The sequence below is a fragment of the Suricata suricatta genome, chromosome 14 (genome assembly GCF_006229205.1).
Source record: "Suricata suricatta isolate VVHF042 chromosome 14, meerkat_22Aug2017_6uvM2_HiC, whole genome shotgun sequence".
NCBI lineage: Eukaryota > Metazoa > Chordata > Mammalia > Carnivora > Herpestidae > Suricata > Suricata suricatta.
The window spans coordinates 10,787,960-10,803,011 of record NC_043713.1 but is presented as its reverse complement, the minus strand read 5'-3'; the positions used below and the strand labels follow the sequence as shown (position 1 = coordinate 10,803,011).

General features: G+C 37.7%; 1 protein-coding gene across 1 annotated transcript in view; it reads left to right on the top strand.

Annotated features, from left to right (window-relative positions):
• The first annotated feature begins 3,947 nt into the window (after positions 1 to 3,947).
• The window catches only part of CDH7 (cadherin 7), a 106,591-nt gene continuing 95,486 nt past the window's right edge, over positions 3,948 to 15,052 (top strand). Inside the window, exon 1 of the mRNA XM_029922744.1 lies at positions 3,948 to 4,157. Coding sequence (XP_029778604.1) covers positions 3,948 to 4,157 — 210 coding nt within the window. The remainder of the gene's footprint in view (positions 4,158 to 15,052) is intronic.

Sequence of the window (15,052 nt, the reverse complement as noted above, 5' to 3'; positions counted from 1 at the left end):
AGGGAAGGAGTTGGGGAGGCGTCACAAACAAGGGCCACCTGCCCTGTGCCTTTCCCCCTGCTGTATCAGGTGTTTCTTCCAGGCAGAGTTAGTCCCAATCAAACATGTTGATCAACACATAGGAATTTCCCCGACTTTTATTGCGATCATTCACATGTGAGTTCACTAGTAAAGACCTTCAAGAAAGATAAGATAAATAAAATTTGGTTCAAGAGCCTTCAAATACTGCCGAAAAATATAAAGCACCTTGTTGTCAAAGTGATTATGAGCCATAAACATGAGAGTTACCAAGGAATTTATGAATTTGACCCACATGGCTAATTTCCCATATTAAAAGAATGAAGTTGATCGTAATGAGAACAGAGTTGATCGTGATGAAAAGAAAATTTCATAAATAGGTCCCGAATGTCCATTAGGTGTCTACTTCTCTTCTAGATACTATAATACCAAGACACGGTGGGTTTTCCTGTTCATTATGGTTTACGTTAATAATCACTGTTTTTAAAACACTTGATTTAAATAGGAAAATACAGATCTCTCGGGTCTCTTTCACAAATATTAACTCAGCGACTGTGACGTAACCCATGGTGTGTTCCTTATCCCACTGCTTTTATATGTTCTGGCTAGTTTGATAACTTCACAGTCTTGTATGGAAGAGAAGAGATATTCAATAAGCAAGAAGAGGAATTTAAACATCTCATATAAAAATTCAAGCTAAATTTCATAAACGTGAAAAATGCTTTTTATATTCCTCTGACTTTCTTAAATCCTTCTACCCTTTAATTATTAACAATGTGTGCTTTTTCACAGCTTAAAAAAGACCAAAACCAATTTTATATACAATTGTCAAAAGCAGAAAATTACAACCGTTTAAAATTTTGCAAATGTGGGAAATGAAATCCCAGAGGGATCTAAGGCCATGTAGCAAATGGTGCAGATTTTAGGGCAAAGACGCCAGTGATCCCACTCCTGGTCCAGATTAGATTCCTCTTATTAGTGAACTTCTTGAGTGAACTCAAGTCTCTGCAGTTCTGATACCAATCTTTGACTTACAAAAATCACAGAGGACATGCCCTTAGGAAAGAAAGTATTCTCTTTTAAAAAGTATTTTGGTGCCATTGTCCATTATTCATCTAGATTTTTGGGTACATGATCCGTGTAGTTCTCTGACTGGAACTATCAAGGGTGTTTTTATTCAGGGTAAGAGTTGTTGAAAACATCTTTCTATAACTAAAATTAAGATGAAAAGTAACATTACTTCACAAAACAACTTTAACATATCCAGCCTCAAACTAAAAAATATCATCATGATAATAAGCCCAACAGCCCTTTTTTTTTTTTTAAAGGGCTTTTAGTTGCATCAGGGACCATCCTTAGTTTTTCATGATGCGCTTATTTAATCCTATGAAGTAGATGCAATGGTTATTGGTTTTGTTAAGTTAGAGGCTTACGGCTTCATCTCTGGGGCATATCTTGGAATTGAAAACCCATGTCCAAGGCTGCAGAGCTAAGACGGGGCGGACTCAGAATTTGAGTCTTTCTCTGATGCAGGTGCTCACAGCTTTTCTGAGTGTACAATTTTAATAACTCCCCAAATTTGGGTTCCAAAACTTCATTTGCTACTTAGGTTCTTAGAAGTCAGATGCATTTCATTGTGTGACAGTGTTATCTAGTTCACTTGACCCACACAATGGCCTTCGTTTTAGAACTTAATTTAAGGTAACATATGTTTTCTTTGGACCAAAGTATTTATCTCCTTGTTTTTATGAGAAAACACATTCTCTCTTGAGGAAGTAGAGCAGCGAAGCTGAAGTATTCTTTGGCCCCATGTCTCCCAAGCTAGACAGCCCTGTCACCACACTATAAGCCATCCCTCTCTTGCCTGGGAACGTGGTTTGTCACCGGCATGAGGGGAACCACATGATCTTGGCCCTCCCTGCGTGGACAGCCATTCCTACAAAGCCTACCTGAGTTCCTGACTCACCGCAGACGAGTCCATACTAGTCTCAGTTTCCCAGCAGAGAGAGAAACACTACGTGCCTTCTTTAACTTCAGATAACCTGTGTCTCAGGTGAGCTAGCTCACGCCTCCCTGCAATGCGCTTTCTGCCTGATGGTGGGGGAATACAGAGATCAGACCCCAGGTTACTTCTTGTTCATAATTCTAAGTCTTAGAACAACTAGCCCTCCCCAAGTGGTTTCTAAATGGGCCAAATTCATGCTGGATCCTGAGAGATCTGGATTTAGGACAGGTGTTCATTGCACAGGCTGCAGTCAATATGCTCCAGTAATAATTTGCCTATTCTGGTCGTTCTCCACCCACGTCGCCTAGCTGTATATTGGGCTATTCTGGAATACCCTCTGGAATTTCAAATATTTTTTAACACGAATATGTTCATCTTAACAGAGATTGAAGTCAGTGCAACCTGTTTCTTACAGTTGAATGGACTAGTTTAATATATTTAATACATTTAATGCATTTCATTTTTCTTCTACAAGATAAGACATTTTCCATAAGCAGACTTTACTGTCAGAAATCATCTAATGCGCTACAGACATTCTTGTTACAAGAGAGACAGGTAGCAAGATGGAAAAACTTAATATAAAGACCGTATATTTTCTACTTTGATAGTGAGCTATCTTTTGGCTTCATGTTCCCAAAACTGTATTTTGCCTCCTCTCCCTCAGAAAAAAGAGGCAAATATTAGCCATCAACCTTAATTATCCTATTGATTTATTTTTAGGTGGTCGAATGCATTTATAAAGCAAAGTGCAGCATAGTGATTTAAGCAAATATTTTGCCATAAGTCCTCATCCTCTGTGTTTTGGGGTATGTTTGGAAGTTTGTTCTGTAACTGACTTTGTATCTCTTGCTTACGTAATCAGGAATTCTGGGTCCGAAACAAGTAGACTTAAGAATAAAAGTTGTTTTGTTTCCATGCTGTTGCTGAAGCATTTTCTAGGTGCACACTTGCTGTGAGCGGGGCTCAGAAATACAGCTGAATATTCACACCCTTCTAATGTGTTCAGAGTCCATAAATACTTAGGGGAGAAAGCCCTACTGTGCACAAGCCCTGCTACACAGTGTTCAGTAAATATTTGTGGAGTAGCAAATAACTGCAATCTTGTGGTCTAACCTAACATGCTACCCGGCAGACCTGACAATAGGTTTGAAGGGTGGAAAATGGAAACCACTGAGCTTTTCAGCTGATCACGATCAAATCAGAACACATCAAAACAGCTGGTGTTCTGTGACTCAGAATCAATCAGCCGGTTTTGAATCACCTCATACTTCTTTATTTCTCTTTACAGTTTCACAGAAGAGATTTAAACTAGCATATGTCCTTCTCATTTGGTTAAATCCCTGCTTTGAGCTGCTTGGCTTTCATATTCTAATACCAACGAATGAAACTGTAGCATGAAAGAAAAAAATAATAAAGTCTCGCATTAAAATGATTTTGTAACTGACGTTGCTCCATTTTGTATCGAGTAAACCATATGTTCCAATAGAATGCCTAGAAGAAACACCATTTGAAGGTCACGTTACAGAGTGAGGATAATTCTGCATCAGCAGTATCGATGTGATTTACAAATGTGCCAGTTACTGTAAATTTTGAAGTTTATCATTAATATTGTCATGAGTATACAAATGGCTGATATCTTGGGAAAATCAATACGCAGTCAGTAAACAAAAGTTAAAAGTTATGATGTGTGTTGGTTTCTGACACCAGCTCTTCTTTTTGTTCTGCCAGGTACCTCTCACACCATTCTTTGGCAAAGCTCATTCAGCCGTGGTGACCCCTTACAATTGAACACTCTACGAATTATTATCTCCGGACTCCCAGCTGACACCCTGCCGGAGGCAAGAGCTACTAAGCCAACTGGAACTGTGCCTTTTCTCTTGTCAAGGTTTTTTTCTTACACAGGAAAAAGAAAGAAAAAAAAAAGATGAAGTTGGGCAAAGTGGAGTTCTGCCATTTTCTGCAGCTAATAGCACTTTTCCTGTGTTTTTCTGGAATGAGTCAAGCCGAGCTCTCCAGGTCCAGATCAAAGCCCTATTTCCAATCAGGGAGGTCCCGGACCAAGCGCAGCTGGGTGTGGAATCAGTTCTTTGTGCTGGAGGAGTACATGGGTTCAGACCCTCTCTATGTAGGAAAGGTAGGGCATTTGGCCTTTCAAAGTCACAAATGATTATTGTGAATGTCTGCAACTGGATGGAGAACTGTGCTTTTTGCTTGGGGGATGGAATACATAAACGATCACTCCATGAAGTAGTTCATGACGTTTTTGGCATTAGCTCCTCTGAAATTATAGTCCAGGTTTTTATCCATACAGTGAAGCCATCGTTTACAGTGATGCTTTAATCCTACATACAGATGCGTCTGCAGATCCTTCATTTACCAGATTGTGGCACGTTGGTAAACCTTTTATTTCCAAAATTAGAACAAGGATATTCACTAAGAAATAAAGAGTAGTGGGTGCTTCTAGCCAGTCGATTTTTTTTAAGCTTCATTTTTGGGGGTGGGGCCCTGTATAAAGGCATATCTTTCCTTTTCTGATATTTGCATTTTAAAAACTGCCATGTGAAATGATTGGGTCCCTTAATCGTGAGCAGCTCTAACCCCCCTTTTGTGTTGATGGATCTGTTGTTTTGTTCTGTTTTTTAGATTTTGGTTAAAAACGAGTGTGAACGGAAGTCAGTTTCTAGTTGATATTAGACAAAAGGTGGGCAGTGTGTAGTGTATCTGTTGGATGGCCACGTGGTAGCCAAATTGGGATTCTCCCCCCACCCCGATTCTTTCCCTTTGAATATTTGGGCATGGGATTTGCATTCAGACACCTTCTGAACTGAAGGGCCTTTGGAGAGAGCATGAGCTTTCCCCCCTATCCTTGTCTCTAACCTACTGCAAGCTTGATTATGTTCATATTTGTAAAGATATTTGGAATTTCTCGGTTTGGTGCTGAGTACTGGTCAAGAGTTTCTACGTAGAATGTACTGGCAAAATACCTATACCTCTGCATTTCTATACTTTGCCAGTTTTGTGTGTCTGTTCCTGATACAATGGAGCTTAGCAAACTGGTTATCTGTGAGTGAATTTTCAATTTTGAGTGATTGAGGAAGAATCTTTGCCGTTTATTCCATGGGTCGTTGTTTCATTTGAACACACCTTGAGTAAGAGTGAAAGTGAAGAGTAAGAGTGAAAACTCGGTTTTTGTTGATGAGTCTCTACGTAAGTCATGGTAATCTTCATTATGGTATTTTCCTTTTAATGCCTCTATATTTTACAAATACTGATACTGCATTGTAAACAAAAAGGATGAACCAGGCAAAGGTTTCTAGTGATGTGAATTAGGATTAGCCCCACTGTAGCATTTTTCTGACATGAAAAGAATATATAAAGGGCACCTGGGTGGCTCAGTAGTTAAGTGTCTGACTTTGGTTCCGGTCATGACCTTGCAGTTCGTGAGTTCGAGCCCCACATAGAGCTCTGTGCTGACAGCTTGGAGCCTGCTTCAGATTCTGTGTCTCCCTCTCTCTTCCCCTCCCCTGTTTACACTTTGTCTCTCTCTCTCTCTCTCAAAAATAAACATTGAAAAAATTAAAAAAAAAGAATATATAAGTACACTAGCCATTCTGCCTTTACCAGTAGTGTACCTGTGCATATACGTATCATATATCCTGTGCATGTGCTAAGTCTCTCTCCCAATCTCTTGTATCCATATTCTTGTAAACAAAGTGAGAGCAGTAATCATTATGCAGTGTTAGTGACTAGGAATCTGGCTTTTAATTTCATTCATTTTTAATGAATATTAAAGATTCGTCAAAGTTTTCAGGAGATAGGTGTATAAAAATCAACTAATTCATAAAGAATCAGTAGTTATTAGGTGAAATCACACTTTTATTGGAATGTCAAATTTTCTAAAGGCAACTAAAATATTCCCGTTAATTTAGTTTTAAATGGAGTTGCTGGACTGAGGTTGACATTTTGAAATAAACATTACTTAAAATTTTTAAAGCACTCTTAAATTTTAAAGTTTTCACATCCTAATTGAGATGCTTGTATCGAAAAAATCCCCATAAGTCCATTTAGAATTATGAAAATCCATGCCCCCAGGGTAAATTCCAAATGCATATAAAGCTACTGGGCAATGCTGTTATTTTTCTAAGAGAAATTGTGTGGTTCTTTGATTGGTAATATAATTGGTGCTTCTCTTTCAATTAATCAGAGACCATTGCTTAGTAGATTTTATGTGACAGGAAGCAAGTTTGTGTTTATCTCTTGCAGGCTGTATATTGGGAGTTCAGTATTGCCATTTGCAGGAAAATAATGTCCTTGATGGTAAATAGGTTAAAAAACAAACAAGCCAACTTATGATGAACAAAAATACAGAAAATGGGCAGTAAAATAGTTTGTGATGGGGAAGGGATTTATGGACAAAGAACAAAAGGCTTCAAATGAGCAACTTACAGTTGCTTCGAAGGAGGTGGCAGAGACCCTGAATACTTCGATGTATATACAAGATGACAGAACAATTCTTCTTAGGTGGGTGGTCTGAATAAGCAGCTATAACAATGAGTTTGATCTCGGTACATTTTCTATCAGTTGGGGTATGTGGAAGAAAAATATTTTCCTTTTTTTTTTTTTTAAGTTGAGCGGGATAATGGATATGACCCAAAGTTTTCGCAGGACACAGAAAATGAAAAATGCTAGATGAAGGTGAGGAAGAATGGAGAAGCAAACGTTCATGGAAACAAAGGAATGCAATCATTACGTTTTGCAGGCACATATTTAACCTATACTAATTAGATGGTCAGACTCTTAGACTTCCTGACACAATCCAGCTACTTAATCTGGAAAATACAAATAAGGACTTTGACAAACTTGATAGTCTAACTTGATCACATAATGGAGATGTATGGTGTGTGTCAGACTGACTTCAGTTTTTTTGCGGAATCTGCCACTTCCTACTAGTTGTAGAACTTTGGATAAATTGCCTAATATACTAAATTTCAGCTTCCTCATCTCTAAAATGGGAATGATGAAGGGTGCCCTGGGTGGCTCAGTTGATTTCAACTTAGGCCATGATCTTGTGATCATAAGATCAAGCCTCACATCAGGCTCCACACCAAGCATGGAGCCTGCTTGGAATTTTCTCTCTCTCTCTCTCTCTCTCTCTTTCTTCTTTCTCTGCTCCATTCTCCCACTCACTCTATCTCTCTAAAAATAAAAAAATTACATTAAAAATTAAAGACAGTGGGGATAATGATATGTATAATTCAATTGTCTTTCTGAGAATAAATGAGATCAAAATATTTGGGACATACATTCATTTAATCTAGACATTCTATTTCTCTACACATACTGTTTATAAAAAGAGCTGTGTTACAGATGATCTGTTGTGTGTCCAGTGTTGTGTTTGTGATCCTTCAAGTGAAAGCAGGCATTATTTTATACACTAAATAGTATTTAAGCTTCTAGTAGTTATTTAGAAGAATGATCTGTGTTGAGTGTGCTTAGAAATACAGCACGTTTTCACATTTCTATATGATTAGACTATAGCAAAAAATGATTAGTAAGCAGGTGATCCTCTCTTTAAACACAGGGAATTCGAATGTCAGAGAAATCCTATCTAATTCTTTAGACTGTCAAGTTTGGAGACCATATTTATGGTCGGTGGGCAGCAGAATCTGTTAAATGAAATTTGGTCATTAGGACATTGAGGATAATGTGGTTAGAAGAAGGCTTGTGCAGTTATTATGATTTGAGCCAGTTTCCTGGGTTTGTTTAACATAAGTCAAGATAAAAGTAGAACAGCTGTGGAAATGGACCAGTAGTGCTTCTAGAACCCTCATTAAGAGACCTCCATGGTACATACTTCTGGGCTAAGTTAGAATCTGACACGTACCATTAGCATCCCACTTAATTCTTGTGAGACAAATTGATAAACTACTGAATCTAAATAAATGGACTTAAGGAAAGAATCACTAGACATTTCTGTGTCAGAATTTTTTTTTATCATGACATAACTGGTATATAACATGTATGTATGTACATATGCACATATATATGAATATAATATCTTGATATTGTCTTTTAGGCTTACAACATAATGGTTCAATATTTGTATTATGAAATGTTCACTACAGTAAGTCTAGTTAACATCTGTCACCTTACACTTTACATTGCTACAATTTTATTTTTTCTTGTAACAAGAACTTTTAAAGATTTCCTCCCATAGGAATTTTCATATATACAATGGAGTGTCATTAACTGTATTCACCATGATGTAAGAGTACTGTTTCAAAGACTAATAGTGTGCTGTTCTCAAAGAGTAGGTCTTAATTACCATTGTGACTGTTCTCTTGTCCTTTTACAGGGAAAATGAGGTGGAGAGTTTTTTTCTCCCCCCTCCACCAACCCCTCGCGACCTAAGGTCACCCTGAACCTGGTATCTGATATACACAGGAAGTAGCTGTTTCCAGCCTTCCCATTGCATCCCAGTGCACTTTTCTAGATTAGTCTTTTCCCTGCCTTGGCATTTCTCACTCAATGTCCCCTAACCATCTGACACAAGAACTGTGTCTGCAGGACCACTCGGCCTCTATCCCAGGTCTTAAGTGGTTTTCATTTCCTCTGCCCATAATGGTCTGCTAGCTGATCGCTGCACTCTGGGCTGTTACTCCCTCTGGAATGTGTGCTTTCATGCCTCTCCCGCAGTCTGCTCTCTAGCTGTTAACATCACTCTTGCCTTTGAGGCTACCCGCTCTCTTCCCTCCTCATTCAGGGAGAATTTATACCTGTTACCCGGGCCAAAATCAAATATGTGGAAATGCAGTGTGGGATTCACTCTGCTTTAAGCTTAAGCTTGCTGGACACTGTTGGTAAGCATTTTCATGCATTTATTACATGTCAGCAATATCTCCTAACGAGAGATTTTCTGTCTCCTGATAACTGAAGCTCTGTTCAGCATTCCAGAAAGAAATTTTCATCTTGAACATAGGTTGTGTTTAATAATTGAGTTCCTCAATAGATTCCTTAATGGCATGAGCTTATATTAGCTGCACAAAAAGAAAATAATGAATCACAAGTACTAATTACTTAGGGAAGAGCATGTTCATCATGATCAAATTTCTATTTTATAGATTTGGGAGGGGGAGGATGCAAAAGTGTCCTCCGAATCTGTAGGTTACTTAAAGTTTGCTCCAATTGTAGAAGAAAGCAATGCAGTTCGCTGCCCTCTGTATGTATGGAAAACTCATTTTCATATTATCTTCATAACCAGAGTGAATTAAGAAGACTCCAGTTCTTATCTTTTTGTTTCCTTGCTAATAGAAGTGTGGAGCTCCTGTGGCTTCAAAATGAATTTGGACTTGGATCAGCTTTATGGGATACAAATAAGTTTAGATATTTAGAAATACTCTTTTGGCAGTTATTTTTAGCTTTTATACTCCAGTGTAACTGTTAAGTATTAAACGAATTTTTTTCATGTAAAATCAATAATTCAGTCTTTCTTTAAACAATGATGGAAATAAAGCATGTCAGATTTTGCCACTAAAATGACAAAATCTACCATTAATTTACTTTAATGTTGCTCATTTTCTCTTTCAGGTTTATCTTGGGTTAGAAATGAAAGTTATAATTGCTAAAGGCTTTATCAGGTGAGACTACACAGCTTAAGGTGAAAGAGAGGGAGCTTACAGTTAACAACCTAATAATAGTCAAACCAGATGGTTTAGATAGGCTCTAGATTTTGGGAGTATGTGTGTTGGTCAGAGTCCCTTAGAAATGCTGTCATCTTTAATGTGTGTTTTTTTTTTCATTTGTACATATTTTACTTGTCACCCATTTGGTGGTGGGCGAAGCAAAAAACAACATCCATTCTCTCTGCTGAATTTTATGTTGTACTTAGGCTGTGTTTCTAAGTGCCAAAGACCAGAGATACCCTAAAATGATGATATCAGGCCTTTCTGTAGTAAGTGTGCTGTAATTGTTTGACAAGCTCTGTATTGCAGGCTCACTGATACAGAGTCACAGAAATTGCAACGGTCCCTGTAACTCACCAAGATAAATGACAGAATTAGATAAATGGCAGGCAATCACCGAGCCTTTGCTGGTTCAAGCATATAGATAAGGACTGTATTGGAAGGAATTTTAGCCTGATCATTTTGCATGATTTATATTGATTATCTGTCATAGTGATTATGATCCCCAGAGCAAAATCATAGTTTGTATAAATATGCTTAACATGATATCCCCCAAACTCTCTTTGGCATGCTGTAAAGCCTGTCTTATGTTCTCTTTTTGTTTTTCCTCTCTCCTTGTTTTTCTTCAAATGCCCATCAAGGACCTATACTGTGATAGGTATTGTAGTAGATAGGAAAGTTAAAACACACACACACACACACACACACACACACACACACACACCACTCTTCTTCATAAAATTTAGTCTGGCTGATAAGCCAAGCGGGTAACCAGATGGCACCGGGAAACAGTAAATTCTATAGGTAATCTATAGCTGTGGAGGTGGGGAAGACTGAAGACCTAATTCATGGATCTGTGAGCAAATGCTTGCGTGAGGATACCTCTGTGATTTCATAATGTTTTTATACAGTCTTCAAATCAAAGCAATAAAAAATTACTTTGAGAGGAGGACAGAGAATCTTTTAAAATTGTACTGGGGGAAACTTTTTATAGTAGAAAGATCGGTAAATAGAAACTCCAGATTATATACTTACAAGTTTCTTGTTTTTTGAACAATGTTCTAAAACATAATAAAATTTTATCCTCACCAATGTAAAGTGGAGATCAAACAGGTAAACACTTTAGAATTTTTATTTTAAAATAATTTCAGACCAACAAAAAAGTTGCAGAGTACTTTTCCAAAATCCAGCCTTTCCAGTTGTTAGTATTGGACATGGCTATACCTGTTATTTAAGCCAGGAGATTAACATGGGTTTATTACTATTTACAAAAAATTGATTTCAAAAACTTCCAACCATTACAGTATAGTAAAACCTTGGATTGCGAGTAAGTTGTCCTATGAGTATTCTGCAAGGTGAGCAAAGGGAGAGAGAGAGAGAGAGAGAGAGAGAGAGAGAGAGAGAGAGTTAGTTAGTTAGTTAATGGGGAATGGGCAGAGAGAGAAGGAAACAAAGAATCCAAAACAACTTCCAGGCTCTGAGCTGTTAGCACAGAGCCTGATGGTGAGGCTCAAGCTCATGAACTGTGAGATCATGACCTGAGCCAAAGTCAGACACTTAAACAACTGAGCCACCCAGGCGCCCCTTGGTAGCATATTATATAATCTGGCGTAGTTTCATGTTTCTTCCCAATGGAGATCTTTTAGGTGATGTGTTGAAAGGATGCTGCAGAGAGGAAGTTGTTTATTTCTCAGTGCATTTTGCCAGGAGATAGAGGACATTGATATGATTCATTAGTGGTGATGTTGACTTTGGTCACTTGGTTAATGTGCTGTCTCTAGGTTCTTCTGAAAATACATGTGAAAGTTCTGAAATTTTGAAGGAGGTGTAAAATTATTTAAGCTGTCACTCTGGATTGGAATAAATACTCCTTGAGGGGTATTGAGGGGGCTTACTGGGTGATGGTTCATTGGCCATTTTTAGGGATGAGGGAGTGGTTTCATGGGTCAAATTTAAATCTATAATACTGTCAGGTAATGTTCATAATTTTATATAGCAATTGATCTTTTTCCTCAAAAGCACATCAATTTAGTGTGTCTCAGGGAAATTGATATTTTTTTTTCTTTTGAACCCAGGCAGCAATAATCTCTCTAGTCCAGGATTCCAACAAGATGTTTACTGATCTAGAGTTACAACAAGAGCTTTCTCCTCCATTGTTTACAAAATATAAAGAACTGTTTGACATTGGAAGGTATGCCGCAAATACTTAACCCTCATAATTGTAAAGTGTAAATAAACATTGTTTGAGAAAATAATAGATACCCAGTATTGGCTAAGGTAGAAGTGGAGTGCAGTCGGGTGTCTTACATTTTAATGTATTCACAGGAGAATTGAAATCCAAACAGTGAATAGAATTACATTTAGTGTTTGAAAAGATCTGGTAATGACAGTTTCTTTTAAGAGAGTATAAAATTTCTGTTTCATAGTGAATGCTGATTAAATCTTCAGAGTGAAGAAGGAACCATGCTTTTATTAGAAATGAAATTATTGATACATTTGGAAGTAAAATAAGAGCAAGGGAGCAATCATTAGAGCTGTAATTTGGGAGTTAGAAAACAGATATGGATGCTTAAATCAATTCTGAGATGTAAATTTCTGGAAAAATGTTAAGATATTTTAGGTCTGCAAAAATATTTGTTTTCTTGCAAAGTATCAGATTCAGTTGTCTTATTGCCAAGTCCTTTTAACATAAGTTTTTGAAACTTTTACCTTTAAAAATGGCATGTATTCAAGAAAGAAAATACATTTACAGTGCTCTCAAATCATGCTACTTACTAAAATTTATCAAATCTTGAACGTGAATATGGTTAGAAAAAGCAGTGGCAATAATGGAGAGATTAAGTGGTGTTTAGCCAGGATATAGAAATACTAAAAGTGAACCCTAGAACTGAAATTCTCAGAATAGGGTGTGCAAAAAGCACATTAGGGAAGGGAACCAAAAATAATATAAAAACAGGATTGCGGACAAAACATAAGAGACTTAAATATGGATGGCAAACGGGGTTACTGGAGGCGTTGTAGGATGAGGAAATGGGCTAAATAGGTAAGAGCATTTAGGAATCTACTCCTGAAATCATTGTTGCACTATATTCTAACTAACTTGCATGTAAATTTAAATAAATTAATTTAAAAGAACAGGGGTGCCTGGGTGGCTCAGTCAGTCGAGCATCCAGCTTCAGCTCAGGTCATGATCTCACGGTTTGTGGGTTCCAGCCCCATGTCGGGCTCTGTGCTGACAGCTCAGAACCTGGAGCCTGCTTCAGATTCTGTGTCTCCCTCTCTTTCTCCTGCTCAATGTTCTGTCTCTCAAAAACAAATAAATGAAAAAAAATTTTTTAAATCTTAACAAACTATTGAGAGTCTGGGAAGAAAATATTTAGGATTTTTATTCCATTTTATTAAAAAACTGTCATCCTTTAAAAATTCTCATTTTTGGTGTCTGAAATATACAATATGCTTAAGGAGCTTTAACTGATAGAAGTACCATTTGAAACAAGTGGGGTGACCATTAGCCCATCCCAGAAGGGATTGTAAAAGGGATCTGGATGTGTTTGTAACCAATTGGCCCCACACTCTAGGACAATATTCCAGGGATCTGGTGTGGGCTCATGGAACATTTATTAGGTTGGCCTGGACCAAGTCGGGCTCCAAAGGCACCATAGCTTGCTTTTGCATGTTGGGGCTTAACATTTCACTAGAAGGGAAGGTCTGAGCATATCTCAGTTGGTGGCATCTAGAGAAAAGGAAATGGCCAGGAAAATACTCATGCTGGACTCAGCCAGCCTTGGGTCTTCTTAGGTCAGGAGCCTGGGAGTTGTCTTCTGGGCTGTCATCACACAAGCCAAAGAGAGAGAGCCCAAAACAGGTGTGTTTGGTTGGGGGCCGGGAGGAGTAGGGCAATACAGTTCCATGAGACTATCAACATTTCTAGTTAAGTTAGAATCATTGTCTTCTGTAAGATAAATGCAGACTGATTTCTCAAGATAGGGCTGTGTTACCAGAATGGCAATTACAAGAACCAAAATGATTAACATCATTCCAGCAAGTTTTGTGTGTAAACAGTGTGCAATTATCTGATAAGAATGCTTCCCTTGGAATATTTACTTATCTTCTTAGTTAAAATGCTGACATGTTTTAAGGTATTTAACTGAAAACACACAATCAAGATTTGGACAACACATACATAATGCTCTCAACAGATGTGAGTTTGAAAGATTTGTGATGATCACTAGTGAAATTAGTCAAACCCTACTTAAATTAGATTTTTCTCATTTGTGAGTCATTTAAGGGTCCACGTTGGAGCAGAATGTGTGTGGAGAGTAAAAGATTACACATGCTGCACTTGGTTTGAAATGAAGAAGAAATAAAAGTCAGCATTTCCTTTTTCATAACATATTTGAGAAACTCAGTTCTGTATCTCACACCCACTCTATCCTTGACACAGTTTATATAATTTTCTCAACTGAATCATAACAGAGCTGAATTTAGGCAGCTAGCTAATTTTGCTTATTCAGTGGAAGCAGATACTGGAGAGTTATAGTCATTGGGATTCAATATAATTATATATAAGAGAAGTGAAGCTATCAACAGTTAAGAATGATTGCTAAAGAAATAGGTGAGGAATCGCACATGGCTGTAGCACATGGTGAAAGCTCATTTGTCATGCTAGTCACACATGGGATCTAAAGAGATACAGAGCCATGTCTAAAATAAAGTAACTTGAATTGTGCAGTGGATGCACAACCTTGGAAATGTGTGTTTTACAAAGATTGGTATCAAATGATGGCATAACATTGTGAAACTTGACACTGAAATTAATAACCGAAGCTTTGTAGCAAAGGATAGGTTACCTTTTGGTTGATCCTTGTAACATCTGCAAATAGACTTCTACCTGTGGCTTAACAGCTACGTTCAGTAAATTTGGAAGAGCAGTGTGGGGTGTAAGGATCCGAAACAAGGCTGTTTTTTCCATTGGTTAGATCATTTGTTGGGAACGTGAGTACAATTGATGATGGAAAATATATACAAGTGGATCAGGACTCATGGTTAGGGTCACAGGGAGGTGGTGCGTTCAGTTTCAGATCCAATTAAGATTTTGCAGTGGAATTTATGATGAAAAACATGGAAACCTAATATTCAAATTATTAACATCTTGTAATATATGTAGTTCAGTGCTGCTCTCTTCACACACTCTGTGGCTTCTGACTTATGTCTAAGTTTGATTCTCCTGTTAATTCTGGGCACACTGACAAAGTTCGGTTTTTTACAGTATTTCATTTGTCACCTTCTAGCCAGAGCTAAAGGATGTGTGGGAGCAATGGAAGCTTTAAGGAAGAAGTGGTTTAAG